The sequence below is a fragment of the Jatropha curcas genome, chromosome 6 (genome assembly GCF_041381405.1).
Source record: "Jatropha curcas cultivar XTBG-Jc1 chromosome 6, XTBG_Jcur_1.0, whole genome shotgun sequence".
NCBI lineage: Eukaryota > Viridiplantae > Streptophyta > Magnoliopsida > Malpighiales > Euphorbiaceae > Jatropha > Jatropha curcas.
In genome coordinates, this window is record NC_143156.1 from 2909829 (window position 1) to 2937076 (window position 27248).

The window sequence follows — 27248 nt, forward strand, 5'->3', positions numbered from 1 at the left end:
ACCACTTCTCTCATTGTAGGACGCTCAATGCTATTTTCTTGGCTACATAACATTGCAATGAAAAATAAATGCATTGCTTCATCTTTAGGCACCATTGTCAGTCTTCGATCGACGACTTGCATGACATCTTCTCTTCGATTGCTTGTCAATCTTCTACTCCATTGTACAATGTCTACTCCTTCTCCGAAATCACCGACGGCCGACGTCCGGTGAGAAGCTCCAAAAGAACAACTCCAAAACTATACACATCACTCTTCTCATCCACCTTCAACGTGTATGCATATTCAACAAATACAATCAACAAAACAGCCAAAAAGAAAGGACAGCATTAGTGAGTGGGAAGAAGAAGAAGAAATACACTTTTACACGTAAGACCAAAATCAGCTTGAACGTAAAAATTAAAATTAAAAAAAATATATAAATTTCTTATTATTTTGGCAAAAGTTATAGTATAGAGTTGTAAATGGGAATGTGTCGGTTAGCTTTCACTAATCTCAACGTTCTGTTGCGTTAGAATCATGGTCAGACTGTAATGATGTGTCAGATTGACCCCTCAGATTGCGAGAACAATGTTTTTATGGGCCCCAACAACGAGAGGCTGTCTTGTTGTTACCAAAAATTTTCGATGTGCCAAGTTCTAGTTTGTCCATTTTGTCTGTCACCTTGAACTTGAAGTACCACGGGTGGTTTTTTCTGCTGTCACTTTAGCACAGACAGGTGAAGAAGAGAGCTTGCGAATTGGGATGTAATGTGGTCTTAAAATAGTCTCATGTTGTAGAATACAATTTTTATTTCTTTGGTGTTGGATCAAAATTTCTTAAGAATAAAAAGATCTACCCTTGAGCAAAGGGTCCGTTCGGTTCAAAATCGAACTGAAGGTTTTTTACAACAAACCGAACCGAATTGAAATTTGTATTTGAACCAAACTGAATCGGTCAGTTCAGACTATTTTGGTCGGTTTTTGCCCTTTCAGTTTTGCTTTAAGAATCGATGAATTTCTGTGTAATCGACTCGAACTGAATCTATCTTGAACACCTGACTGAACCGAAATGGGTTGGTTCGGTTTTCTGTTTGGTCGGTAGTTTTGCACACCCCTATAAAGATCTATGAGGCTATGCTAGGAAATGTGAGGACTTAACAATGTAATTAGAACGCAAAACAATAATAACCAAAATGAAATAGAAGGACAAGAAAAAGAAAAGCTGACCCTTGATTTTTAGAATGAAATGCAACAAAGTAATGTACTTACCAGGTGCTATGTAACCATAAGATCCTGCTATAGCTGACATACATTCTGATGATCCTCCATCCCTAAGGAATTTCGCCAATCCGAAATCAGCAACATGAGCTTCGAAGCTCGAATTTAACAAAATATTGTTTGATTTTACATCTCTATGAACAATCAAAGGTGAACAATCATGATGAAGGTAACATAAACCTTTAGCAGCTTCAATAGCAATTTTGTACCTCAAATTCCAAGTCAAGAATGCACCTTTTTTCCCATGTAATGCTTCTCCTAAGCTTCCATTTCTCATATATTCATAAACAAGTAAATTTGTTTCTTTGTTCGAACAAAAAGCGAGCAATCGAACAATGTTTCGATGCCTGATGTGGCCAAGTGTTTGGATTTCTGCTCTAAAACCATGGTCATGACTATTATACCAAACCCAAGTAGTTTTTTTACTGCAATCTCAATCCCATTTGGCATTTTTCCATGATAAACAATTCCAGCTCCTCCTCTACCAATAACATTACCATCTTTAACACATTCCAGGATATCTTCAACTGAGAATTCGAGTTTTTGAAAAGCTGTCAATTTCCAAGAATCTGAATTGCTTTTCTTGAAAGACTTGGCCTTTATTATTGCAGCAGTTGCAAATATCAAAGAACATATTAAAAGGCCTAATGCACATATTAACTTGAAGTCATTAGGTGCCTTTTTTGGTGTATTTGCAATGGAAGTGAAATTACAAGGATTATTGAGAAGAGAACCACAGAGTTGAGGATTACCGGCGAAAGATGAGGCATCAAAGACTGAGAATTGGCCAGATTCAGGTAGTTTACCAGAAAAATCATTGAAAGAGAAATCTGCAATTGTTAAGCTTTTCATTGAACCGATGGATTTTGGAATGATTTGGTTTAAGTGATTTCTTGATAAGTTCAAGTAGTTTAAGATATGTATATTTGTTATTTCTAGTGGAATCGAATCAGAAAGACTGTTTTGACTAATGTCAAGGAAAGTGAGATGGAAACAGTTTCCTATTTCAGGTGGAATTGACCCAGAAAATGAATTCCTACTAAGATCAAGTTTTAGTACTTGATGAAGTTCTCCTATAGAAGGTGGAATTGGACCTGAGAATTGATTTCCACCAAGGAGAAGAATTTGGAGGGAAGAGAAATTTGAAATGGCAAATGGTAGAGAACCTGAAAGAAGATTGTTTGACAGATTGAGTTGGCCTAATTTAACAGGTTTCGATGAGGAATTAACATTCTCTGATAAACTACCTGACAGGACATTGTTTCGCAACTCTGCTAAATTGAGGTGAGGCAAGTAAAGGAATCCATTTGGAATGCTACCATTCAAGTAGTTCTGCCCTAGTCTTACTCTAGTAAGACTATAACATTTTCCTAACCCTTCAGGAATCAGACCGAAAAGGAAATTCTTGAAAAGAATTAGAACCTTTAACTGATTAGAGGAACATAAGTCTTGTGGGATTGTACCTGTAAGCTTATTTGAAGACAAATCAACAAGTTGAAGCTTACCATTTTGGCCATGTTTTTAGGTTTTTTCATTTATTTTGCTGTATTTTAATTGGTCACAAATTAATATTTATTAATTAATAATTTAATAACAATGAACATTGTTTTTGAGATCTAATCATTATCCATCCATCTATAGATATTCCAATTCATTCGTTATTTATTCAAATATTTTCAAAATCATCAATAAGTTCTTTATCTCTTTCTACTCTTTTGCACGTAATTGCTTTTATTTCTATTTTATTTATTGTTGCAGCTTTACAATGAAACTGTTCATGTTAAAATATCACCAATAAGGTTTTCCCTATCCTTTCTATTTCTATTTTCTTTCTTTGAAAATGTATTAGAAGAGAATATCAAATTTATTTTATTTACTTTTTTTCACATAATTGCTTCTATTTTTATTTTTGCAGCTTTATAATGAAATGGATCATGTTAATATCACCAATAAGGATCTCTCTATTCCTTTTTATTTTTTAGTTTCTTTGAAAATATATTATATAAGAATTTCAAATTTATTTTATTTATTAATTTAAAATTGTTTGTGAATTGATATTTGCAGGTAAGATTAATGATATGTTGATAGTTAATTTAGCAGCCTTGGAAGATAAATTTAATTTAAGAAAATTATCTTTACAGGATATTTGTAGATTCCTTTTTTGTTCTTTACAGGATTATATATATATATATATATATATATATATATATAACACCTTAGTTTTCAGATTCCAAAATTTTTTGCTCTTTGAGTTGTTATCGCAGCTAAGTAAATGTTTTTTTTATGTATATCATCTTATGTTTCTTTCTAAATGTATAGTTAATTTACTCTTCTATTTATATTCAACTAATTATTAATAATAGAATCTTTATGATTGTTAATAATTTTAATGAATATAATATATTTTCTGTTCAACTTGATTTTAGTTTTGGTGTATAGTTTATATGTAAATTTCTATAATGTTCACTTATGCAAATGTTGACTATTAAATTTGAATGAGTATCATAATTTGATATATTTGAAGCTTCTATAAAACTGTTAAGTGATGATATGTCGTGTTTATAGACATTGGAACTCATTTAGATTTAAAATGTTATGGAGTCAAATCAATTTAATTTAAAACTTTTGTATGCATGTTTAATCCTTTAGATACGTTGGATGAAAATGGAACATTGTTAAAGAAAAAATTAAAATATTCAATAATTTAATTGATGTATTTATTTATTTATCATACACCAAAAATATATCAAATCAAAGACATTATGTAAATAAGAAATTATTAACTACTTCATAAAAATATTGATTAAATAAATGGTGTTAGATTTTTGAGCTTTTATCTAAAAATAATTTCCATTATTATTATTTTTAATTTTAGTATAAATTTATAAGTCAGAAGAAATAATAATAATTATTTAAATAGCATATTATTGAAATACCCTAAATTTTTATTTTCAAAACTTTGGGATTTTTATTAAATCAAAAATCTAAATTTTTGATAGTATGGGTCGGTAGGATCGAGCAATTCTAATTTGAGCCCAAAGTTTTACGAGTTGGGCCCAAGCCCAAATAAAATGTCGAAAATTTTGAATCGTAAACAGATAAAATTTTTTTTGAGAAATAATACGAAATCCCGAAATTTAACCTATTATGAATATATAAAAATTAATTATCCTAAAATCAAATACTATTATTATTGTTATTATTGAGTAAATTGAGGAAATGTTCTAGAACCTAACCAAAACAATTAAAATAAATCAAATCAGACCAGAAAACCAATTAATATCTTTGAAATTGAGTCAAATTACTGAATTGGACCAAACCGGTTCGAATCGAACCGGAATGGCCCAGAAGTCTCTGGACCCACCTTTCTTCTTTCCTTTCTTTTCTTTTCTTTTCTCCTCTTCTTCTTCTTTGGCGAGACCTCGCTGCCTCTCCCCCAATCTCCGGCTTCCGACCACCAAATCCGGCGAGCCTTGATACCAACACGTAGAGTACGTTGAGAGGAAGATATCTGGAGGTTTGCTTCGTGGAGATGGCGCCCGAAGTGAGGGAGAATGCGACTGGAAAACGGGACGCCGCGCGATGAGCTTCTCCGCCGACTGTCGCCGTTTCCGGTGGACTCAGTCAGCTAGAGGACCGTCGATCAGCTCCTCTTGGTCTGGCGAGTGTTTCCCATTCTTTGATTTCGACGATGGGGCTCCGGTGGTGAAACCACCATTGATGGCGTCACTCAACTTCAGTCGATGAGGGTTTAGGCCAAATCGAGCATAGGATCAACAATCGGAGCACGGATTCGAATTCTTGATGGAATTTTGAGGCTAGGGGTGCATGAATTGTGAAACTCTGGGCAAGATCGGTTTTCCGGCCACCGTGCACGGCTGCCGGCGGCGGTATTCCGGTGACCGGCCGGCGACACTCCGGCGAGACCCTGAGAGGCAGAATTCTCTTCTCTTCGTGCTGATCGTGGAATCTTCGCCCAAATTTCAAATGGTACGCTTTAAGGCTCCGTTCCTAATTCTTGGTGTAAATTCCAAATTTATAATATTATGCTATGAATTAGTTGAAGCATTTTTAGGAGAATGTGAACCTAGAATATAATTATTAGAGTTGTGATAATATTAGATTATGAGTGTGTAATTAAAATCACTATTTGCCTTAGTAAAATACAATTAATTTTGAAACTTAGAAGTTAAGTCCTTTAAGATAATAGTTGGTAATCAAACGTGAAACATAAATTGGAAATAGTTAATTAGATATTTAGATAGCCATTAGCCTAAAACTAGTTGATTATGCATAAGAAAAAAAAAAAAAGAAGTAAAATGAATGCTTAGTCGGTTAAGAGCGGTTAGTTATGTAATTCTACTAAGCTTATGATTTAATAAATATTCTTATATAGTTTGTGAATATGTATTATATCTAGATGATTTAAATATTCTTATATAGTTTGGAAATATGCATAATTTTGGTATCGAAAAATTCCGAATTTAGTTGATGATTATTGAATACATAAGCTATAGTTTTATATGATTGTTAAGGGTCTATATTAGATAGTTTAACTAGTAACTTGTGGAGGTTAAGCAAAAAGCTATTTTTCATTTATTTGCTTATTTATTCATTTACTTAATGTTATATAGTAAGTTACAGTTTGACATTTACAATTAAATATTGATGTGATTATTTTGGATGAAGGAAGGGAAATAAATTTGCTTAATTGCCCGATGGATGGGCTGTGTGTGTTGATTGAATGATACTTAGTGTTGCTGGGATATTTAAACAGGTTGGTAGTCCCATTTTTAGGGGAGGTGCTGCCGAAATTTCGGTAGAACTTAGACTGATTTTAATTGATTACATAACAAATAAGTTTATTTAGATAATTTTTACAATTCGATACATAATAAATAAAGTGCTTTATCTACCATATCCTTATCATTGTCTATTATTATTATTATTATTATTAGTATTATTATTATTATTATTATTTTATCGTTGTTGTTATTGTTAAGATTATTTATTTAATTATTTAATTGCATTTGAGAAGGGATGTTTAATTGTGCATTGCATTACAATGTTCAGCTGATCCATATGTCTGCATCTAAATGAAATGCTTGATTAATTGTGTTGTGTTATTGCTATGCTTTGTTTGTGTGGAACTGGGATGAAGTGGGTCACCATGGGTTTGTGAGACTGTTTCTGTTATACGGATCCTGATTCTGATTTCTGTTATATTCCGATTCTGTTTTATGGATCCTGATTCTGTTTCTGTTAGCCGGGTAAATGGGAGATCGGCGCCCCCGTGTGCACCTACCGTTACCGTTACCGTTAACCACAGGTTGGCTTCTTTATTGGGCGCACCGGATAATCTAGATTTGATCGCAGCCCGCAGGGTGGCTTCCTATTGTGAGCGCCTGATGATCTAGATTTGATGGAGACGACCGGGTTGCCTCCTGTTGGTATGGAAAAGAAAAGAGAGAATGGAAAACAATGAGAGGGCCGGTCAGGTGAGGATTAGACCGGTCGGCCAGTATGGGGAATCGGCTCCCTGGTGCACATGTGAGAGGATGAGCCATGTGGGAGGATGGCTCATCGGGGTTTCGGTGACGCCACTGACCAATTTCCACGTGATGTGATTATATGAAGATGTTAATAATTGTGAGTGCTGGTGATATGCTATTTGTGTGACTGGTTGTGTGAGCATATAACTAGTCGGATGACTAAATTGATATATTTATACATTTGTGTGAATGTGTGTGTTGTGCAATAATTATTATTCATTAATAAACTTACATCTCTTTTTGTTTAAATCTTTCAGGAAGTAGCTCTTTCACTGTTAGAAAAGAGTTCTCTAAGTTTAGTATTGGTCTATTAAATAGATAAACGTCCGAAGGCTTATCTGTATTCATTTGTTAGAGAACTCCGCAGTTATAGGATTTGTATATTTTTATTCGTATATTATTATAGATACAATTATTTTGTGAGCCTAAATTATAATTATAGTGTATTATAAGCAGGGAAATTTGTAAATGTTTAAGATGTTTTAAATTTGGGCCGGGATGTAATAGAATCTTGAGGTTTATTTTACTATCAGTATGGGCTGAACGTTGAAAATTATATTGAGATAGTAAATTTTTAGTGTTTTAGGCTTACTACGGGCCTTGGGGGCCTTAAGCTTACTTGGGCCCTAGTGCCGGTCCGGCCCATGGAATTGGGTCGTGACAATTATAAATACCATGCGTGTAGCGCGGATTACGATTAGTTGAAGTGATATATTTGAATACCATTCCAAAAATATTTTGAAATCTAAAAATGCATTCCTTCCATTTCAAATTTTCTATTTTAAATGAAGAGAAAATTATTCTGTTGCATTTATTTAAATTTTAATGTGAAATTTTGGAATTTCAAAAATTCCAAAAATTCCTACATTTAAAAATTTTCAAATTCAATAGTTGCTTTATTTGTATAAATTAAGTATAAAATATCAAAATGGCAATTTAATTATTGACAAAGGAAAAAAAAAATCTTACATTCAATATGGAAACATAATTTTAAATCATAGTTTAAAAAGTAATAAATTAAAAAAAAATAATCATTTGGTCTTAATAAAAGAAAATATTATAAGTGGAAGTACCCTTATACATTTCAAATTATAGTCTAAGAATAATAATAATAAAATTTCAGTTTGGAATAATGGAATATACATAAAATCAAATTATACTTCTAATTATAAATATGGTCTAATTTTTGAAAATTTTTTATTTTTGTGATTGGAAAAATTTTTACAAACAAGTGCATGAACCGATTTGGCTAGCTGGAATGCTAACTAAGAGAAAATGGAATCCACTTTTAACCATGTCATCACATGTGGACAACACTCTACTTATGTGACTCTCACATGACCTTTGTAATAAAAACAATAATAATACACATTTGAAATGGTTTACACATTTCATCACAAAATTTTTTTCATAGAATACACATCTCTACTTCTTTCAGTTATGCTCCCAGTTTAAATACCTAGTTTAAATACCTTTAAGCATGATTCTGCTCCTGCTCCAACAATTGAAATGTATAATCTTATTATAAAATACAGATCTCTATCTTTTGTTTAAGGAAAGTACTTCATGCATTAACTTGAAACATAAAAAGATAACCAAAATTTGAAAATAGAATCCCACGCTTAAAAACGAGCCTACACGTAGGAGGCTTTAGATAAGAAATGAACTCTTATATTAGCTTGTCTTTAGCTAAGGGATGAACTCTTGTATTAGCTTGTCTCTGGGGTCAACTAATATTAGATGTATGGCCTAAAATGGCTTACGATCACATACAACTAAATCAAATTCAAGTAAATCATCTTTGGAAGACCTGAAAGCAAACACAACTAAACACATTACTATTATCAATCCAGCTTAACATCTATTCCTTTCAGTTATGCTTCAATTTTAAACACATTCAAGCATGCTCCTGCAATTCAGATTTGGCTTCTCTTTTTTGAAAGAGGGGCATCGCAGTCCATATCATGAATACAAAGTAAATAAGACAGAACTCAGTGATGACAGCAATCGCAGTTCGAAGACCCGAGTTATTTGGCAAGGCTGCACATATACCAGTTCTGAATGCCAGCACCATCAGCCCCATTGCAACAAGGGTAAGTCTAGAAGCCCATACAAGTAAGAAAAAAGATGACTCCTTATTTCCTTGCATTGCAAATAAAAAGTGGTTAAGCACCGCAGTAGTGGAAAACACGAGCGCTAAGGTATCAGATACAAGAAACACTTCAAAATGTGTTTTTCTTGTCAGTATCGCAATCCCTTGGTCAGTGCCTTTATCACTATTGTAACCACCAGGCATAGTGAAACCTGCTGTAAAACTCACTGTTGCTATGAGCGTTGCTGCTATTAACTGGGCATCTTTTGCTTTCGTGAATTCATCGAAGCTTACACCTCTTACTACGAAAACTCGATTTCGTTCTATCTTTATTTTATTTCGAAGACTCCTTTTGCAACCAGCTCTCTTCAATTTACTTTCTACAATTGACTGCAACAAGATGAAATGATGAATTCATAAAATTGCTTTTCAAAACTAAAATTTCGGAGACCTCATGTTATATCTATATCTATATATTTCTATTAACTACATTGTTTATTTTATATTTCTATTACAAATTAAAACTATTATTTAAAAACGTGTGTTACATATATTGTTTTTCATTAAAAAGTACTCATTATTTAACTTATATTTTTTATTATTTATCCAGAATAATACTCATAATTATTTTACTTCTCAATAAATTAAATACAATAATTAATAAATATAAATAAAATTATAGATAAAATAATTACTACAATTTGATTTTCTTATGTGCTATAAAATTTGACTAAAAATATTCATAAACTCAAACATTGAAAAATAATTCATAGTAATTTGCAAAATTTAATTTTATTATAGAATAAGAAAAAAATTTAATCCAAAATACAAATAAAGGTAGAAATAATGATTTTCTATTAAAAATAAACAATAATAATTATGATAAAATAAAATTAAACCATCTTATGTTAGAGGTATGAAGGAATTGAAGTAATCAATTATAAAGTCTAAGAGTACAACTTATATAGATACAGAGTCCTAAACTAAGTATACAGAAGTGATAAACATAGACCTAAACAGAAAGATAACAACAGATACAATTATTAGAAAACAGTTACAAGGAAGACTTATCTCCTTTATCCTCTATACGCCCCCGCAAGATGGAGGTTCCATCGGAAACTCCAATCTTGGATCGAAAATGTAAGAATGGGTGTTTGCGGAGTGCTTTAGTTAACATATCAGCAATTTGACTTTTCGAGCTGATATGCAAAACTTGTAGAAGACCAGCTGTAACTCTCTCACGAACAAAATGGTAATCCAATGCCAAATGTTTCATTCTTGTATGATAGATTGGATTAGCACAGAAGTAAGTTGCTCCAGTATTGTCACAAAGAATAGTTGGTGTGCCTTTTAGCTTTTGTCCTAACTCTGTTATTAAATTCTGCACCCAAACAACTTCAGCAGCCGCATTGGCTAAGGCCTTGTATTCTGCCTCTGTCGACGAACGGGATACCGTTTTCTGGCGTGCAGACCGCCAAGAAATAACATTGGAGCCAAGATATAAAACATAAGCTGTGGTTGATCGACTTTGATCTAGTTGTCCACCCCAATCAGAGTCAGAGAAGGCCTTTAAAGTGAAGTCAGAATTGCGATTAAGAGTCAGACCATGATAAATTGTGCCCTTCAAATACCGCAATACATGTTTCAAACCTCGAAGATGTACATGGGTCGGCTTATGCATAAATTGGGATAATTTGTTGACAGCGAAGGAAACATCCGGGCGCGTCATAGCCAAATATTGCAGCGATCCAACCATTTGCCGGTAAAGTGTCGCATCGGCAAAAGAAGAACCATCGTTGAGAACAAATTTTTCTAAAACAGACATGGGAGTGATGGCATCTTTAGCACCAGCCATATCAAATTTGTGAAGCAGATCTGCAATATATCGATGCTGGGATAAAAATAACCCAGTGGCAGTAGGTATGACCTCTATGCCCAAAAAGTGATGCAACATGCCCAAGTCTTTAATGGAGAAACGAGCCGCTAGCTTCGCAACACAAATATCCAGAAATTTGTTGTTATTCCCTGTAAGCACAATATCGTCAACATAAATCAAAAAGTATGCTGTAACTCCATTTGTGGCAAAGATAAATAAAGAGGCATCAGCGCGAGACCTCTTGAAACCCAATTGCATAAGAAAGGTAGTCAATTCAATGTACCAAGCTCTTGGCGCTTGCTTTAAGCCATAGAGAGACTTCTGTAATTTGCAGACATAATTTGGAAACTGTGAATTAACATAACTCGAAGGCTGCACCATATACACATCTTCATGAAGAGTACCATGCAAAAATGCATTATTCACGTCCAGCTGTCGCAAAGACCAGCCATTAGAGACAGCAATGCTCAACACTACCCGTATTGTGACTGGCTTAGTTACTGGACTGAATGTTTCAAAATAATCCCGGCCAGGTTGCTGCAAAAATCCTTTAGCCACTAATCGGGCTTTATATTTATCAATCGATCCATCCGGTTTCCGTTTAATACGGAAAACCCACTTACACCCAATCGGAACTGCAGCTGTCCTTGGAACCAACTCCCAAGTTCCATTCTTCAAGAGAGCATTATATTCTAGATCCATTGCAGCCCGCCAATTATTATCCTTCAAAGCTTGCTGAACCGTTCGAGGCTCAAGAGAGAAAGGGAGTGGATACCTTGTAGTAACATTAACAAAAGAGGAATTAAAATACCTCGGGTTCTGTTTGCGAGCATGTTGAGTTCTCGGTGCAGCTGTAATAGTCTCTGGAGTCGGTATCACTGTTAAAGTCGTAGCATCAGTTGCAGGAGGTGGAGTAACAGAAGTAACAGGCACAGCTTCGTGAGTCGGAGCAGCTGTTACTTGCTCTGTAGCTAGCAATGGAGCATCACTTGATACTGAATCACAAGGGACAATATCTGAACAAACTTGAACAGCAGGTGTAGCATTCACAGTACTAACCTGTTCCGAAACTGAGTCCACAGCCGGTGGCGAAACAAATGAGGGCAGAAGCATATGTACCGGAGCAGTGTCAACAATAGTTGAATGTTGCAACAAAGCACCTGCACAAGAAGCACCTCCACTAGAATTGAAAAATTGATGAGATTTATTGTACTCCTTGAAAGGAAAGACATGCTCAACAAACTTTACATGACGAGAAAAGTACAATTTCTTAGTCGACATATCAAGACATTTGTAGGCAGACTGTGAAGAAGAGTAACCAAGGAAGACACATGGAACAGAACGTGACTGGAGTTTAGATGTTGTGTATGGACGTAACCACGGATAACACAAGCAACCAAAAGGTTTGAACTTCCCAAAACTGTGAGAATGACCAAAAAGCTTGAAAAACGGTGTTTGAAACGAAATAACAGACGATGGCATCCGATTTATTAGATATACCGCAACCTGAAACGCATAAGTCCAATAGGTATTAGGCAAAGAAGCATAATTAAGTAAGGATAAACCGGTCTCAACAATATGTCTATGTCGCCTTTCAGCAGTACCATTATGTTCAGGCGTGTGAGGTGGTGAAGTATAATGAGAAATACCAGAAGCTGCAAAATGCGATTTTAATTTGACATATTCCCCACCATTATCAGAAAAAACAGAAACAATTTTGGTATTGAAATAATTCTCAACTAGACGCTGAAAGTTAAGAAATAAATGAGAAGTATCAGACTTTCTTTTCATCGGATATAACCAAACATATTTAGAAAAATGGTCAATAAAGATAACATAGTATTGATACCCATCAATTGACATTTTTGTTGGTCCCCAAACATCACTATAAACAAGTTGGAATGGTTTTGAACTAGTTAAAGAATTCTCAAAAAAAGGAAGCTTATGGCTTTTACTCATAGAGCAGGAATTACAATGGAAATTGGAAACAGAACTGGACAAATACTCAAATCCAGAATGTTGGAGAACTAATCTAAATACTTTATTGGAAGGATGACCAAGCTTACGATGTAAAGAAGACAATGAAGACTCTTTCGTTGTAACATTCAGCTGAGGACATTTGGAAAAGGTTGCACAATAAATATCATCAATGTTCTCTCCTCGTAGAAGCGGCGCCCCCGTGGACAGATCCTTCACAAGAAAATAAGTTGCAAAAAATTCAACAGAAACATTGTTAGTTCGACACAATTTAGCAATAGAAACCAAATTCCTTTTCAAATTAGGCACACATAATATATCTGGAAGAGATAAAATTCTGCTCGCAGTATTAATACTTGTAAAACCAGTGTGAGAAATAGAGTGACTTTTACCATCTCCCAGAAAAACTTCATCCGGACCACCGTAATCAGAATACCCTTGAAGAGAGGAGGGACTCGATGCTACATGATGGGATGCTGCTGTATCAAATAGCCACAGTTGAGAATTCATTGCTGTTGTAGTGTTAACAGCAGGTACAGAGGACACACCAACATTACTGTGCTGAACTGAAATATTATTCTCTTTCAGAAAACGAGCCAGCTTTCGACATTCAGCAGTACTATGTCCTGCAATTTCACAAAATTGACAAACAACACCTTGCCGATAGCTGCCTCTAGTCTGATTTGAATTCCGATTATAACCTCCACGATTATTATAGCCTCCACGATTGCGCCTGTAATTAGAATTATACCCCTGATTCTGTCGTGAAAAGTATCCCTGATTCACGTTGTTCCCATCAGAACCAGCATTTTGCGACTTAGTAGTGGACTTCTGAGTGACATGAACTGTTGCAATATTAGAGCTAGCATCCTCTTTCCCTTTCAGTGATCGCTCAAAATCAGTTAGTTTTTCAAACAAATCAGAAAACGAAATTGAAGTTTCACGCACTTTAAGAGCAGCAACAATTGGGGCAAATTCATCTCCCAATTGAGTAATGATGTGCACAATCAAATCTTCATCACTAATAGGGTTTTGAGTAAGAGCCAATTCATCAGCCATGGCTCGCATTTCATTCAGAAAAACAGATACCTGTTTGGTGCCTTTGGAGTTTGAAGCCAATTTGGTCTTCAGAGAAAGAATCCTCGATCGTGAGGTATTTGCATAACTTTGGGAAAGTCGATCCCAGACATCTTTCGCCGATTCTGCCGACGATATTAGTGGCTGAATTGATTCAGTGCAGCTGCCCAAAAGAGCGCTTAAAAGAGTGTGATCTTGCCGATACCAGATAGTATAATCTGGGTTTGGTTTATTATCAATCGCCGCTGACGGCGCTGGAGTAGAGCCATCAATATACCCCAGTAACCCTAAGCCGATTAAGGTGGATTGAACTTGCTTCCGCCAGACTGGAAAATTATCCTGATTTAGTTTGATTGGAAAATGCGTAGGAGCATTGAGCTGAATAACAGAAGAAAAAGAAGAAGACATATTGTAGAATTTGGATCGTTTGCCTCGTTAGAGATTATAAGGCTCTGATACCATATGAAGGAATTGAAGTAATTAATTATAAAGTCTAAGAGTACAACTTATATAGATACAGAGTCCTAAACTAAGTATACAGAAGTGATAAACATAGACCTAAACAGAAAGATAACAACAGATACAATTATTAGAAAACAGTTACAAGGAAGACTTATCTCCTTTATCCTCTATAAGAGGGCACAAGTTAAAAATTGAATACATCAATAAAAAACTTGAGATTATAATATTTTATTCGTAAAGATAAAGTAAAATTCATAAGTTTGAAAGTCAATTATAATTCCTAATTAAGATCGGACAATACTTTTCTACTTAAATTTATAATTATTTTGTACATTATTAGATATTTCTTATTTTCTTTTAATTATAGTTTATTTTATTATTTAGGCAATATCATTTAGATTTAAATAGAAAACTAATATAATTGATCAAATTAAATTATTTTTATCTTTTTCAACCAATAAAATTAAAATTTTTGAAAACATTTTTATTATTCCATAATCTTTAATAGAGTTATTTTTCGCAATCATAGATATAATACACATTTCATGGTAAAATGCATAAACAACATGTGGTCAGTCATGATGTAAAGTAATCAAATGGATTTCTATTAGAAAATGAGTATTATGGATATTATGACTCGTTTTCAAAGGTTTGTGATTCCACGTACCTGGGAACTGCCGGCTGAGAGATTGCCCTCAGATGAATCTAGAATAATATCCACAGCTGTCAAGTTTTGCTTATTAACTGCTATTTTATCAGCAAGAGGGTGGCTCAAGAGTGGATCACAATAAAAGCCCATAGACGCGAGCAAATGAATTGGCGTATTACCATCATTGTCTTTTTGATTTATAAGATTGCAAATTAAAGGAATTTGAAGGAGAAAACATATTCCTGATTCGCTACGGCTCTCCACAGCAAAATGCAGAGCATTTCTGCCTCTCTCGTCAACAATTTCACAACAATCAGGACAATGAGAAATAATAGTTTGCGCAATCGATTTATGGGTTTTACCCCATAAAGCTGCAATATGAAGGGGCGTCTTCTTTCCATCTTTATCTCGAATATAAGCAGTAGATTTATCAAACTGTAGTAGCAGCTGCACTATTGGCAGGTTACCTGAGTGTGAAGCATGGTGCAGAGGAGTCCAGCCTTGTTCGTCTACTTCTCTTGTTAAATTTTGGTTTCTTTCCAATATTTTTCTTGTCATTGCTGGAATCAAGAATAGATAATAAAAAACTTCATTCAAAGTTAATCTGCTAACCAAAAAGAGCCTTTTAACTTAAGCACATACGTAAATTTTTGTTGATTACGGCAAGGTGCAGAGCAGTTCTGCCGAAAGGACCATCATAAGTTGGAGAAGTGCAAGTTTGTAAAATATGAGTAACAATATCATCATACCCTCTCTCTGCAGCAAGGTAAAGTGGAGTTTCTCCTACATCGTTAGCTAAGTACTCAAACTCAGGATCTTCTCTTGTCAAAATTCGCACCACTCCGATATGATTATTTCTCACCGCCTCATGTAACGCCGTATCCTTTTCTACGCTTATCATTCTCACCATTTGCCTCGCTGCTTCCGCTCCAATTTCGATGTCGTTTTGTTCATCCCGTATTGTTTTTGCCCGATCTATAAGAAATTCCACTATATCTTCATGCCCTAACCTTGACGCCATGTGCAATGGAGTTTCGCCTTTAATATTGGGTTGAGAAAGTAGTGATTGGCACTTATTAATGACTTGTACCATAAATGCAATTGATGATTCTGATTTTGGTTTGCGTGAAGAAATGAAAATATGGAGGATAGTATTTTTGCTTGGAGTAAGTAGAGAAGAAAGATCCGGCCCGGAATAATAATTGAATCCGTTGATATTACCATTAGCAGCAGCTTTATAAAAACGAAGATCCATATAGGAGACCATTTCTATTTGCTGGGCTTCATTTGAATCGCCGTTCGCAGAGGCCATAGCATTCTGCAAATTTGAGGAATCCATTTCTGCTACGAAAATATAAATGCGTATCTATTGGTTTGTGATGAAGATGCAGGCATTGAAATTACGAGACTTAAAAAAGAAATGGAGGTCAATGGTATTACATAATCATTTTGAAACAGAATATTGTTTTGTAACTAGATATTGATAGGCTTATACACTTTTGTATAGCCGTTTAGATAGGTCTCTCTCTTTTATCTCTTTCTGTATATAAACACACTTACACATAATGAGAAAACAACAACTTCTCCAAATACTTTGGAGTCGTCATTTTAAATTGGAAATATTAACAAGTTATTATCACAAAACAATGATGTAAGAATCAATGTGAACCGAAGACAACGTTCACATGGTTTGTGAATAAAAAAAATATCCAATGATGGATCCATCAATATGAACCGAAGACAACGTTTACATGGTTTGCGAATAAAAAAGTTCCCAATGATAGATCATTAAATGTGAACGGTTCCTACCGTGGCGGTAAGAGTGATGCTTGAGGCCTCTTTTGGTCTAAGGTTCCAGCTTTCAATTTGTAATAATTAATATTAATTTGCATTGCATTCTTTTCGTATTCCATTCTTTTCGTGGGTTCTATGGCTTGATGCTCTAAATTATTTTAACTGTTGCGGGTAAAAAGAAGATGCAATCATTAAAACTACAAGACATATAAAAGCTTTTTGAATTAAAGTAAAAATATTATTTTGTTTTGTAACTGTTGCCGGTAAAAAGAAGATGTAATCGTTAAAATTACAAGACATATGAAAGGTAAAAATATTAGTTTGTATTTTTGGTGCGAGAGTTATTTATTTTCAGATTTGGAATTCAAACCATGCATCTATTGTTATATGGTACGTGTGTTTATTATTAGATTATGCGCGTATGATATTATTTTGTACTAGCTCTATATTTTATTGCATGTTTTTATGAAATAAAATTGTTATATATATTTAATGATATTTTTTTCGAGATATATATTTGTTGAAAAGTATAATATTTAAAATATTATGTATATTTTAGCAGTATAAATATTTTGAGAAAATAATATTAGAGAAATAGTTTTTGGTATTTAGAGACTTGATTAGTTGATTTAGTTTGGAATAATTAAAATTACTCTTATGATATAATTATATTAATTAAATTTTTGATTAAGTTTTGAGAAAATTTTAGTTGAAATATTTTCTTTAATATAGCTTAAAAAAATAGTTTAACTAAGAAGGTGAGTTTATTATTTTTAACTTATTAGTATAAAATTCTTTTATCATTGTTAAATTTATAGAAAAAGTTGAATTAGTATTTTTTTTTTTTGTTATCACAGTTAAAGAATAAAAGAAAGGGATTATTTTTCATCATATTAATTTATTTATATTTTTCAATTAAATTTTAATTCATATAAGTTATTTAGAATAGATTTATTAATAATATATAAAATATTTTATATATAATATCAGTCTATTATCATTTAATTTGAATTTATTGTCATAAAATTAAATTGGAAAAAAAACATTTTGTTGTTCAATGCAACAAGCCGGCATCGTCTTCTCAAAAATTTTATTTTCGAAGATCCATTAAACGAGATAAATATTTTTTACAGTTATTTTGGTGCCGTTTATTTGCTTTTCCAGGATAGTGGTACTTAGCTGTGTAAACAAGCCTACACGAGTGTCAATCTGTTAGGCTCAAAGCTCGATTTAAAACTCAACTAGCATGAAAATTTAGGCTCAGATTTAGCTCGATGAAAGCTTGAGCTCCATTCGAATTTGATTCGTATTCGGTTTGAGCTCGACTTTAGGTTTGAATAATTTAAAATAATATATATATATATATATATATATATATATATATATATATATATATATATATAAAAGTTTGATAACGCTAGATGAGCTTTCGATTTCGAGCGAAATATTATTAGGCTCGAACTCCACTCGATTGCTAAATGAGTAGGTTTAAACTTGAGCTTGATTCGAACTGAATTTTTTCTAACTTTTTTCAAGCGAAGCTCGAACAGCTCGCTTGCCAGCGTGCCCCGTTCATACCGCTACTGTTACTGTGGGAGGACAGTTGGCTATTGGGCCAGTGGGCAAGACTTTATTAGGAGTAACAGATAAATCAACTATGGGAAAGGAAAGCAGGACAACGTCCAACGGAAAAATAATTTCAGGTGCCATGGAAAGGTTGACGTTCAATGGTCCAGAGAATTTCCGGCCAAACATAACTCGTCTGAAGTTAGAGTTATTCTCTCAAGTTCAACGAATGCCGATTCTTGCAGCGGTGGCGGATCATCATATTCTACTTTACATTCACCGCTGCGCACCGCCGGCGGTGGCCGCCCATTCCTACGGGTAACCATTTCTTTGATTCATGGATGTTTTTCACTGGTTACGGGATTTAGAGTTTTGGTAATTCAGATTGGAGTTGCAATAATGATATTCCAGCAATTTGGAGTTATTAAGCAACTCAAACTTGAATTCATGACAACAGATTTTACTTTCCACGCTTCAATCCACAATTTTTTTTTCTTTTACTGCTATTTGCTATAGATTTTTCATTTTACTGCATTTTTGTTGTTGCTATTCTTCTTGACCAGATCCAGATTTTCTTATTCAAATTGCTTTAAGAGAAAACATCCCCAAAAATAAAAAATTATTTCAAGAAAACAATCACTATATGTAGGGATGTTCATAATGATGACTCACATACATAGCATATAATCTTGTCTTAACATACTCATAAGCATCAATTATGACATGAGAATTAAGAAAACTGAAAATTTAAATAAATTTGAGTAACATGTAAAGCAATCAAATAGGCTATAACATTTGTATACATTAAAGTATAATACAGAAGAGCATGCATGACCCCATTAATAAAGATTGCAAGCTCTCTTTTCCATCTAAAGGATATCTCTTAAAAAGAAGTGCAACCCACAAAATTATTCCTACACCTATGGTTACCAAATATCCTATCTCTAAATCTAACCCCAAAAATTATACTTTGCACATTAACAAAGAGGAAAAAAAAAAAAAAAAAAAATCAAGCCATTATAACTAAAGACGCCATTAAAATTATCTGATAAAAAAAATTTATTCAACCTCTTTTATACTAGAAGATCTTGTTTGAATTTCGCATTAGTTTTCTCTTTTTCCCCATTTTTCGACTGTTGAGAAACAATCGAAGATGATGATGAATGATAATCTGGAGAATGGCGGGGAAATTCTGATAGCATTTGAACCACTTCTCTCATTGTAGGACGCTCAATGCTATTTTCTTGGCTACATAACATTGCAATGAAAAATAAATGCATTGCTTCATCTTTAGGCACCATTGTCAGTCTTCGATCGACGACTTGCATAACATCTTCTCTTCGATTGCTTGTCACTCTTCTACTCCATTGTACAATGTCTACTCCTTCTCCGAAATCACCGACCGGCCGACGTCCGGTGAGAAGCTCCAAAAGAACAACTCCAAAACTATACACATCACTCTTCTCATCCACCTTCAACGTGTATGCATATTCTACAAATACAATCAACAAAACAGCCAAAAAGAAAGGACAGCATTAGTGAGTGGGTAGAAGAAGAAGAAGAAGAAGAAATACACTTTACACGTAAGACCAAAATCAGCTTGTACGTAAAAATTAAAATTAAAAAATATATATAATTTTCTTATTATTTTGGCAAAAGGTATAGTATAGAGTTGTAAATGGGAATGTGTCGGTTAGCTTTCACTAATCTCAACGTGCTGTTGCGTTAGAATCATGGTCAGACTGCAATGATGTGTCAGATTGACCTCTCAGATTGCGAGATCAATGTTTTTGTGGGCCCCAACAACGAGAGGCTGTCTTGTTGTTACCAAAAATTTTCGATGTGCCAAGTTCTAGTTTGTCTATTTTGTCTGTCACATTGAACTCGAAGTACCATGGGTGGTTTTTTCTGCTGTCACTTTAGCTCAGACAGGGGAAGAAGAGAGCTTGGGAATTGGGATGTAATGTGGTCTTAAAATAGTCTCATGTTGTAGAATACAATTTTTATTTCTTTGGTGTTGGATCAAAATTTCTTAAGAATAAGAAAGATCTACCCTTGAGCAAACGGTCGGTTCGGTTTTGAAGGCTTTTTACAATAAATCGAACTGAATTGAAATTGGTATTTGAATCAAACTGAATCTGGCAGTTCAGACTATTTTGGTCGATTTTTGCCCTTTCAGTTTTACTTTAAGAACCGATGAATTTCTGTGTAACCAACTTGAACTGAATCTATCTTGAACACCTGATCGAACCGAAATGGGTTGGTTCGATTTTCGACTTGGTAGGTAGTTTTGCACACCCCTATAAAGATCTATGAGGCTAAGCTAGGAAATGTGAGGGGTTAACAATGTGATTAGAAAGCAAAACAATAATAACCAAAATGAAATAGAAGTACAAGAAAAGGAAAAGCTGACCCTTAATTTTTAGAATGAAATGCAAGAAAGTAATATACTTACCAGGTGCTATGTAACCATAAGATCCTGCTATAGCTGACATACATTCTGATGCTCCTCCGTCCGTAAGGAATTTCGCCAATCCGAAATCAGCAACATGAGCCTCGAAGCTCGAATTTAACAAAATATTGTTTGATTTTACATCTCTATGAACAATCAAAGGTGAACAATCATGATGAAGGTAACATAAACCTTTAGCAGCTTCAATAGCAATTTTGTACCTCAAATTCCAAGTCAAGAATGCGCCTTTTTTCCCATGTAATGCTTCTCCTAAGCTTCCATTTCTCATATATTCATAAACAAGTAAATTTGTTTCTTTGTTCGAACAAAAAGCGAGCAATCGAACAATGTTTCGATGCCTGATGTTGCCAAGTGTTTGGATTTCTGCTCTAAAACCATGGTCATGACTATTAGTACCAAACCCAAGTAGTTTTTTTACTGCAATCTCAATCCCATTTGGCATTTTTCCATGATACACAATTCCAGCTCCTCCTCTACCAATAACATTACCATCTTTAACACATTCCAGGATATCTTCAACTGAGAATTCGAGTTTTTGAAAAGCTGTCAATTTCCAAGAATCTGAATTGCTTTTCTTGAAAGACTTGGCCTTTATTATTGCAGCAGTTGCAAATATCAAAGAACATATTAAAAGGCCTAATGCACATATTAACTTGAAGTCATTAGGTGCCTTTTTTGGTGTATTTGCAATGGAAGTGAAATTACAAGGATTATTGAGAAGAGAACCACAGAGTTGAGGATTACCGGCGAAAGATGAGGCATTAAAGACTGAGAATTGGCCAGATTCAGGTAGTTTACCAGAAAAATCATTGAAAGAGAAATCTGCAATTGTTAAGCTTTTCATTGAACCGATGGATTTTGGTATGATTTGGTTTAAGTGGTTTCTTGATAAGTTCAAGTAGTTTAAGATATGTATATTTGTTATTTCTAGTGGAATCGAACCAGAAAGATTGTTTTGACTAATGTCAAGGAAAGTGAGATGGAAACAGTTTCCTATTTCAGGTGGAATTGACCCAGAAAATGAATTCCTACTAAGATCAAGTTTTAGTACTTGATGAAGTTCTCCTATAGAAGGTGGAATTGGACCTGAGAATTGATTTCCACCGAGGAGAAGAATTTGGAGGGAAGAGAAATTTGAAATGGAAAATGGTAGAGAACCTGAAAGAAGATTGTTTGACAGATTGAGTTGGCCTAATTTAACAGGTTTCGATGAGGAATTAACATTCTCTGATAAACTACCTGACAGGACATTGTTTTGCAACTCTGCTAAATTGAGCTGAGGCAAGTAAAGGAATCCATTTGGAATGCTACCATTCAAGTAGTTCTGCCCTAGTCTTACTCTAGTAAGACTATAGCATTTTCCTAACCCTTCAGGAATCGGACCGAAAAGGAAATTCTTGAAAAGAATTAGAATCTTTAACTGATTAGAGGAACATAAGTCTTGTGGGATTGTACCTGTAAGCTTATTTGAAGACAAATCAACAAGTTGAAGCTTACCATTTTGGCCAAGTTTTCGAGGGATCTCACCAGTGAAATTGTTCATCCAAAGGCCTAATGTTTCCAAATTAGGCAATTCTGCAACAAAATCTGGAATAGACCCATGTAGTCTATTCAATAAGAGATTAAAAAGCTTCAATTGCTTGAGATTAATGAACTCAAAAGGGATTTCACCAATGAGTGCATTATTTGAAAGATCAAGATTGACCAAGTTTGTCAAATTACCCAACTCCTTCGGAATAGAACCTGAAAGCAAGTTGACATGCAAGTAAAGTGTGTCAAGGAACTTCAAGTTCCCTAACTCCTTTGGAATTTGACCATCTAGTCCACAATTTGACAAATCCATGTGTACTAAATTCACCAAATTCCCAAACTCCATAGGCATTCCACCTTTGTAAGCATTGTAGTACCCTAAATAAATCTCCCTTAAGTTAGTCAAATTGCCTAACTCACCAGGGATTTTTCCATGAAGATCATTCCCCGCGAGCGAAAGATACTCTAACCCCACCAGTGTACCATAGTTTGCTGGGATTCTGCCATAGAAATAATTTCCACCAAGATCTAAGTACTTCAATTTCTTCAATGACAAAATCCCAGGAGGAAGGAAAGCAGTGAAGTTATTGTTGTAAGCATCAAACACTTCCAAGTTCCTCATTTCTGAGTAGTTCCAATCCAAACTGCCACTGAATTGATTGTTTGAAATGTTAAGAAACTGAAGATTATTTAACTTGACAAGCTCAATGTTGCCTGTGAAGTTGTTTCCTGCAAGAGACAAGTTGGTGAGACAATCAAGTCTTGAAATTTGAGGTGAAACAGAACCATAAAGATTCAAATCTGTTAAGTCCAATGACACAACTCTTCCTCTTGAGCAACTAACGCCAGCCCAAGAACAAACCGAGCTTGGATTTGACCATTCCCAAGAATTCAATTCTAGTTCAGGGAATTCAAATTCTTGTTTTAGCGCGATTAAGGCATTAAAATCATTGACTAAAGAAGCAAAACAAGAAGTGTTTAGAAAAGAAAGCAGGGTGGTCAAAATAATGAAGGGGACCATGTTGATATTTTTTTTTTTTTGTTCCTGGAATTATTTTTCTCTTCAGGGGAATTGAGTTTGGAAGGACTTGAAGCAAAGACAAAGGGATTTAAGGAAATGGGTATGGATTGATTTTCTAGAAAAGGAGGGGAAAGTGAAAGGAATCTGAGAAACTTCAAGTGTGCATAGGCTTAAGGAATCAAACATCTTCAACAGAAAGAGAGTCTTCAAATACAAGGAAGAAGCTAAGCCTCTCCTTTTCTTTGTTTCTCTTTTCTGTTCATTCTTTTGCTTTCTTTTCTTTTCCTTTTAAGAAGAAAAGGGAGAAGAAGGAGAAGAAGATGAGGAAATTGAAATTCTGGATGAAAATGAAAAATGGATTCTTCTTGTTATCTATAGTTCTGTGTTTTAAGCTTCCTTAAGCAAAGAAAGAGAAAAATTAAAAAGAAGAAAAAGTAGAAACATAAAGCAAAAGAGGAGTGGGAGTAGGAGCTTAGTTAATTATTTTTATGCATGGTTAATTATGATTAATTAAAAAAATAAAATTATAAAGCAATTGGATAACAGAAATTTAAAGTTGAGATTAGGAGGGAGAAAAAGTAAAGTTGGATGCTGCTGCTGCTGCTGCTGCTGCTATCTTTCTTTGTTTCTTTATTCATATGACAAAATTGCCCTTTAGCTTTAATCAATTTAAAGGTTTCTCTTTATTGCTTTGAATGAGAAATGTTGGAATTGCACTTTCAATCATTTAAAAATGGCTGCATTGTCCTGTTGCTTTTGATAAATGACAACCATATATGTATCCCTCTGATTTTTGTAATGACTACTCATATTATGATTGCTAACTGGTGGAGAAAATAATTGATGCATGGCATATTGCAAATATGAATATCATATTGGTGAGGCTTATAGGTTAATAATGGTAATTAGTCGCATTTTAATTCTGAAAAATAAGATAAATAATGTTTCAATGCTCAAAACTTCTTTCTACATTTTAATTATTTTCACATTTCAAACTTGGAATGTGCAAATTACAATGAAGCATTAAAAAATTTGTTTCATGTTAATCAATATGGATTTCTGAAGCCAAGAATGATTGGAAAAGCCAAGAGAGTGAATCTTTTTGGTAGTGGGTATTGATAAAATATTGAGTGTAATGCAAGAAAAGTAGATGGCAATGAGAAGCAGCATGACCCCAAACTTCTTCCAATTGGGTTTTCTCTTATCATTTTAGGCCATTGCAGATGTACATTTTTGCAGTATAAAGGTAAGAAAGAAAATGAGGAATCCTTTCACAGAAATATATACACAGTACTCAGAAATTATATTCTACTGTGTCCGTTTGTAAATCCCCCTCGTATTTGAAGGCAAAAGGACTTATCCGAGGGTTTGCATTATGGAAAACCGAACCTATGACTCAAGTCATGATGATCAACACCGTAAGTGTTCTTTGTCACTGAGTTACCATATTCGGGTTAGTAGCATTGATACAGTTAAATCTTTAAGGTTTGTTTATGACATAAACAATATGCAAGAGTGACATGAAAAAGCACATTAGCACTTAGATAATGCATAGAGGACCCATCAAAAAGTTCCAGAGAGACATGTTAGCAGAATCATACTTGTCCTACTACAATTTATAGGTTGGACCAAAAATGGTTCAAGTTGTGTATTTTTATGCATATGGGTAACTTTATATTACCTTACAGTGTTAATTTTTTTTAAAATTTAATGAAAGGTTTTAGCTTGAGTTGGAAACATGTGCCTGCAGGGAACAGTGGGCTGTAAGAAGGTAAAAGATGATGATTATTAATATATCATTACTATGTTTGTTTAATGATCGATATATAATTGTGTTGTATGGATAGGTTGCATGGAAGAGGGAACCATTGAAGCTTTTTTTTTTTTTTTAATTCAAAAAAGAAAAAAACATGATTAACTTTATTCCTTCTTCTTCTTCCTTGCCCTACATGGTTGGGACCAACAATTCTCAATGTTTAATGTGCATTTATGCTTTATTAGACGATGGAATAGTCTAAAAGAGAGGGCTGAAAAGTAAAAGCAAGCTAGCTAGCGAGTAGCAAGATATATGTATATATTTTACTTTTGATCTTCCACTTTAAAAGAAAAAGAAAAGAAAAAAAAAAAAAAAAATCCATTTCCCCTATTCTCTCCCTCCCTCTCACATGGAAAAGAGTGCTCTTGTATTAACTTGAACTCAATCAACTATTCATTACTTTTCTTTTTTTTTTTTAAAAAAAAAAGATAATAAATATCATTATATATATATATATATATATATATATACACACGTTATTTATCATGTTAATGAAAATCAAATCATCCACATCAAATTTAAGTAGATATGACTAGGAGTGAGCATTCGGTCTAACTGAATCGGACTGAATCGAATTGGTTCGGTTAGGTTTGACAGAATAGATTTCATGTCGATCGGAACCACACTGAAGGCTATGTGAAAAATTAATTCAAAATCAAATCAAATCAGATCGGTTCGGGTATTCCAAACTGAGTAATCTCTTTTGAGTGTATAACTCAATTTGGGTCGTTATTCAAGTAACCGAACCAAAAATAAAAAACCATCGATTTTATTATTTGAATTGATAGATAACCGATCTCTAAAAAATTTGATCGAACTAAACCAAAATGAATCAGTTCTATTCGGCTATTCAGTTTGAACCGAATACTGCTCATCTCTAGATATGATATCAAAATAACAAAGGTAAAGATCCGCCAGCGAAACGACGGGGATAAGCGAAAAAGAATAGGTTAATAATCTGATTCTAAAAATTCAATTTTAATGAACAAGATGAGAAATGAAACCATTCAATTTATCTACCTTCCTTTCAATTTCTCTCTTTTTGAAAAGAAAAATATATGGCCCCTCGTACATGGGAAACAGTGCTTATGTATTAACATGAACAACTCTCTTTCATGTGAGTTTTGTCATAAAATAGTGTGATTGGCTCCACTTGTGCTTCATACTCACTCATGGGGTTAGGGACTTGGGAGGGTGCTCTTTTGAGGTGTCACTATCTGTCTTATTGATGGGCAGGCCTGCCCCATCATTTTGAAGGGTCACTATCTTTTGGACTGCCCTCTTATTTATGGGGTAGGAACCCTTATATGGTCACTCAATTCATTGGATTAATTAGAAAAAAAAAAAAAAAAAACTATATTTTGGAGAGTCTTTATAATTGCAGGTAAACCCCTAAGTGGAAACATCTACCTCACCTTCACTTTTGCTAAGATTTCATGTCCAAATACATGAAACCACATAAACTCTTTTTAGATTTTTTTAGTCTTTTCTTTGAATTTAAAAAGGTTTTGTCCAAATAATTGGAGATAATCTTAATAATTGCAGAAACACAGGAAATTAAGAACAAATGAAATTTCATGATTGTGTTTTATAAATAAATGTCTGCCATATTAATTATTATCTATTTTGTTTCCAAATGACAAGTTGTACGTGAATATCCAGAAGCATCGGGTCCATTGCCATATTTATTTATGACATCATAAATATATATGGTAAATTTACGTAACATGTATATCGTGTCAATAAATGTAATAATCATCATAAAAAAATACCAGAAAAGAGACTTGTAAAGGAAGAAGAAAAAAAAAATTAAGAAGATGGCTAATCACTTTCTGCCATATGATTGAAAAATGGAACCATTATAGGGGATGGAAGGAATTAAAGAACCAGGTTCCTTATCTTTCTTAAGGAATTATAATTAGAAAGCAGCTTTACATGTCACAGGTTGTTATATTCCTTCACTGCCAATTCCATTATTCAGCTGAGCTGAAAGATTGGAAAATAATAATAATAACTTCATTGCAAGTAGGGGTGATCATCATTAGTGAGGACCAAACCGACTCATTTTGATTTGATTTGGTTAGTATTTTAAGAGTTTGGTTCGA

The 27248-nt window shown here is 33.9% G+C and overlaps 3 protein-coding genes and 1 long non-coding RNA gene across 5 annotated transcripts; 1 reads left to right on the forward strand and 3 right to left on the reverse strand.

Moving 5' to 3' along the window:
- Positions 1 to 24: 24 nt before the first annotated feature.
- Positions 25 to 2779, reverse strand: LOC105629750 (leucine-rich repeat receptor-like serine/threonine-protein kinase BAM1; the record flags this gene model as incomplete). Its single annotated transcript, XM_089722681.1, is given in 3 exon segments — positions 25 to 285; positions 1250 to 1660; positions 1663 to 2779. Coding segments are annotated over 3 exon segments (1641 nt in total), but the record flags the coding sequence as incomplete, so codon positions are not given.
- A 1780-nt stretch (positions 2780 to 4559) lies between these two features.
- Positions 4560 to 7366, forward strand: LOC110008822 (uncharacterized). Its single transcript, XR_005177768.2, has 2 exons — positions 4560 to 5248; positions 7068 to 7366. It is a non-coding gene; the product is annotated as an uncharacterized LOC110008822 (long non-coding RNA).
- A 1093-nt stretch (positions 7367 to 8459) lies between these two features.
- Positions 8460 to 16419, reverse strand: LOC105629662 (protein ACCELERATED CELL DEATH 6). The gene is made up of 3 exons (XM_012211278.4): positions 15586 to 16419; positions 14962 to 15503; positions 8460 to 9292 (listed from the first exon to the last, which is right to left on the reverse strand). Exons 1-3 carry the CDS (start codon positions 16280 to 16282, stop codon positions 8708 to 8710), a joined length of 1824 nt encoding a protein of 607 aa, XP_012066668.3. The 5' UTR covers positions 16283 to 16419; the 3' UTR covers positions 8460 to 8707.
- A 2653-nt stretch (positions 16420 to 19072) lies between these two features.
- LOC149495258 (uncharacterized) lies at positions 19073 to 23755 on the reverse strand. 2 transcript variants are annotated; one of them, XM_089722780.1, is made up of 3 exons: positions 20977 to 23755; positions 20759 to 20901; positions 19073 to 19795 (listed from the first exon to the last, which is right to left on the reverse strand). In XM_089722780.1, the coding sequence occupies exons 1-3, from the start codon at positions 23325 to 23327 to the stop codon at positions 19377 to 19379; spliced, it is 2913 nt and encodes a 970-aa protein (XP_089578906.1). In that variant the 5' UTR covers positions 23328 to 23755; the 3' UTR covers positions 19073 to 19376. The 2 variants fall into 2 exon arrangements, with proteins under 2 accessions (XP_089578906.1, XP_089578905.1); XM_089722779.1 differs by having other exon boundaries at positions 20759 to 23753.
- Between the last annotated feature and the right edge of the window lie 3493 nt (positions 23756 to 27248).

What these genes read in the sequence shown, in the direction of transcription:
- LOC149495258 (XM_089722779.1), bottom strand. Translation starts at nt 23,327, where the DNA reads ATGGTCCCCTTCATTATTTTGACCACCCTGCTTTCTTTTCTAAACACT. An exon ending in TTATGGTTACATAGCACCTG is followed by an intron (nt 19,796 to 20,758) that starts GTAAGTATATTA and finishes TTGTATTTGTAG; the next exon opens with AATATGCATACACGTTGAAG.
- LOC105629662 (XM_012211278.4), bottom strand. Translation starts at nt 16,282, where the DNA reads ATGGATTCCTCAAATTTGCAGAATGCTATGGCCTCTGCGAACGGCGAT. An exon ending in CGTAATCAACAAAAATTTAC is followed by an intron (nt 15,504 to 15,585) that starts GTATGTGCTTAA and finishes TCTTGATTCCAG; the next exon opens with CAATGACAAGAAAAATATTG. An exon ending in TCTCAGCCGGCAGTTCCCAG is followed by an intron (nt 9,293 to 14,961) that starts GTACGTGGAATC and finishes ATCTTGTTGCAG; the next exon opens with TCAATTGTAGAAAGTAAATT.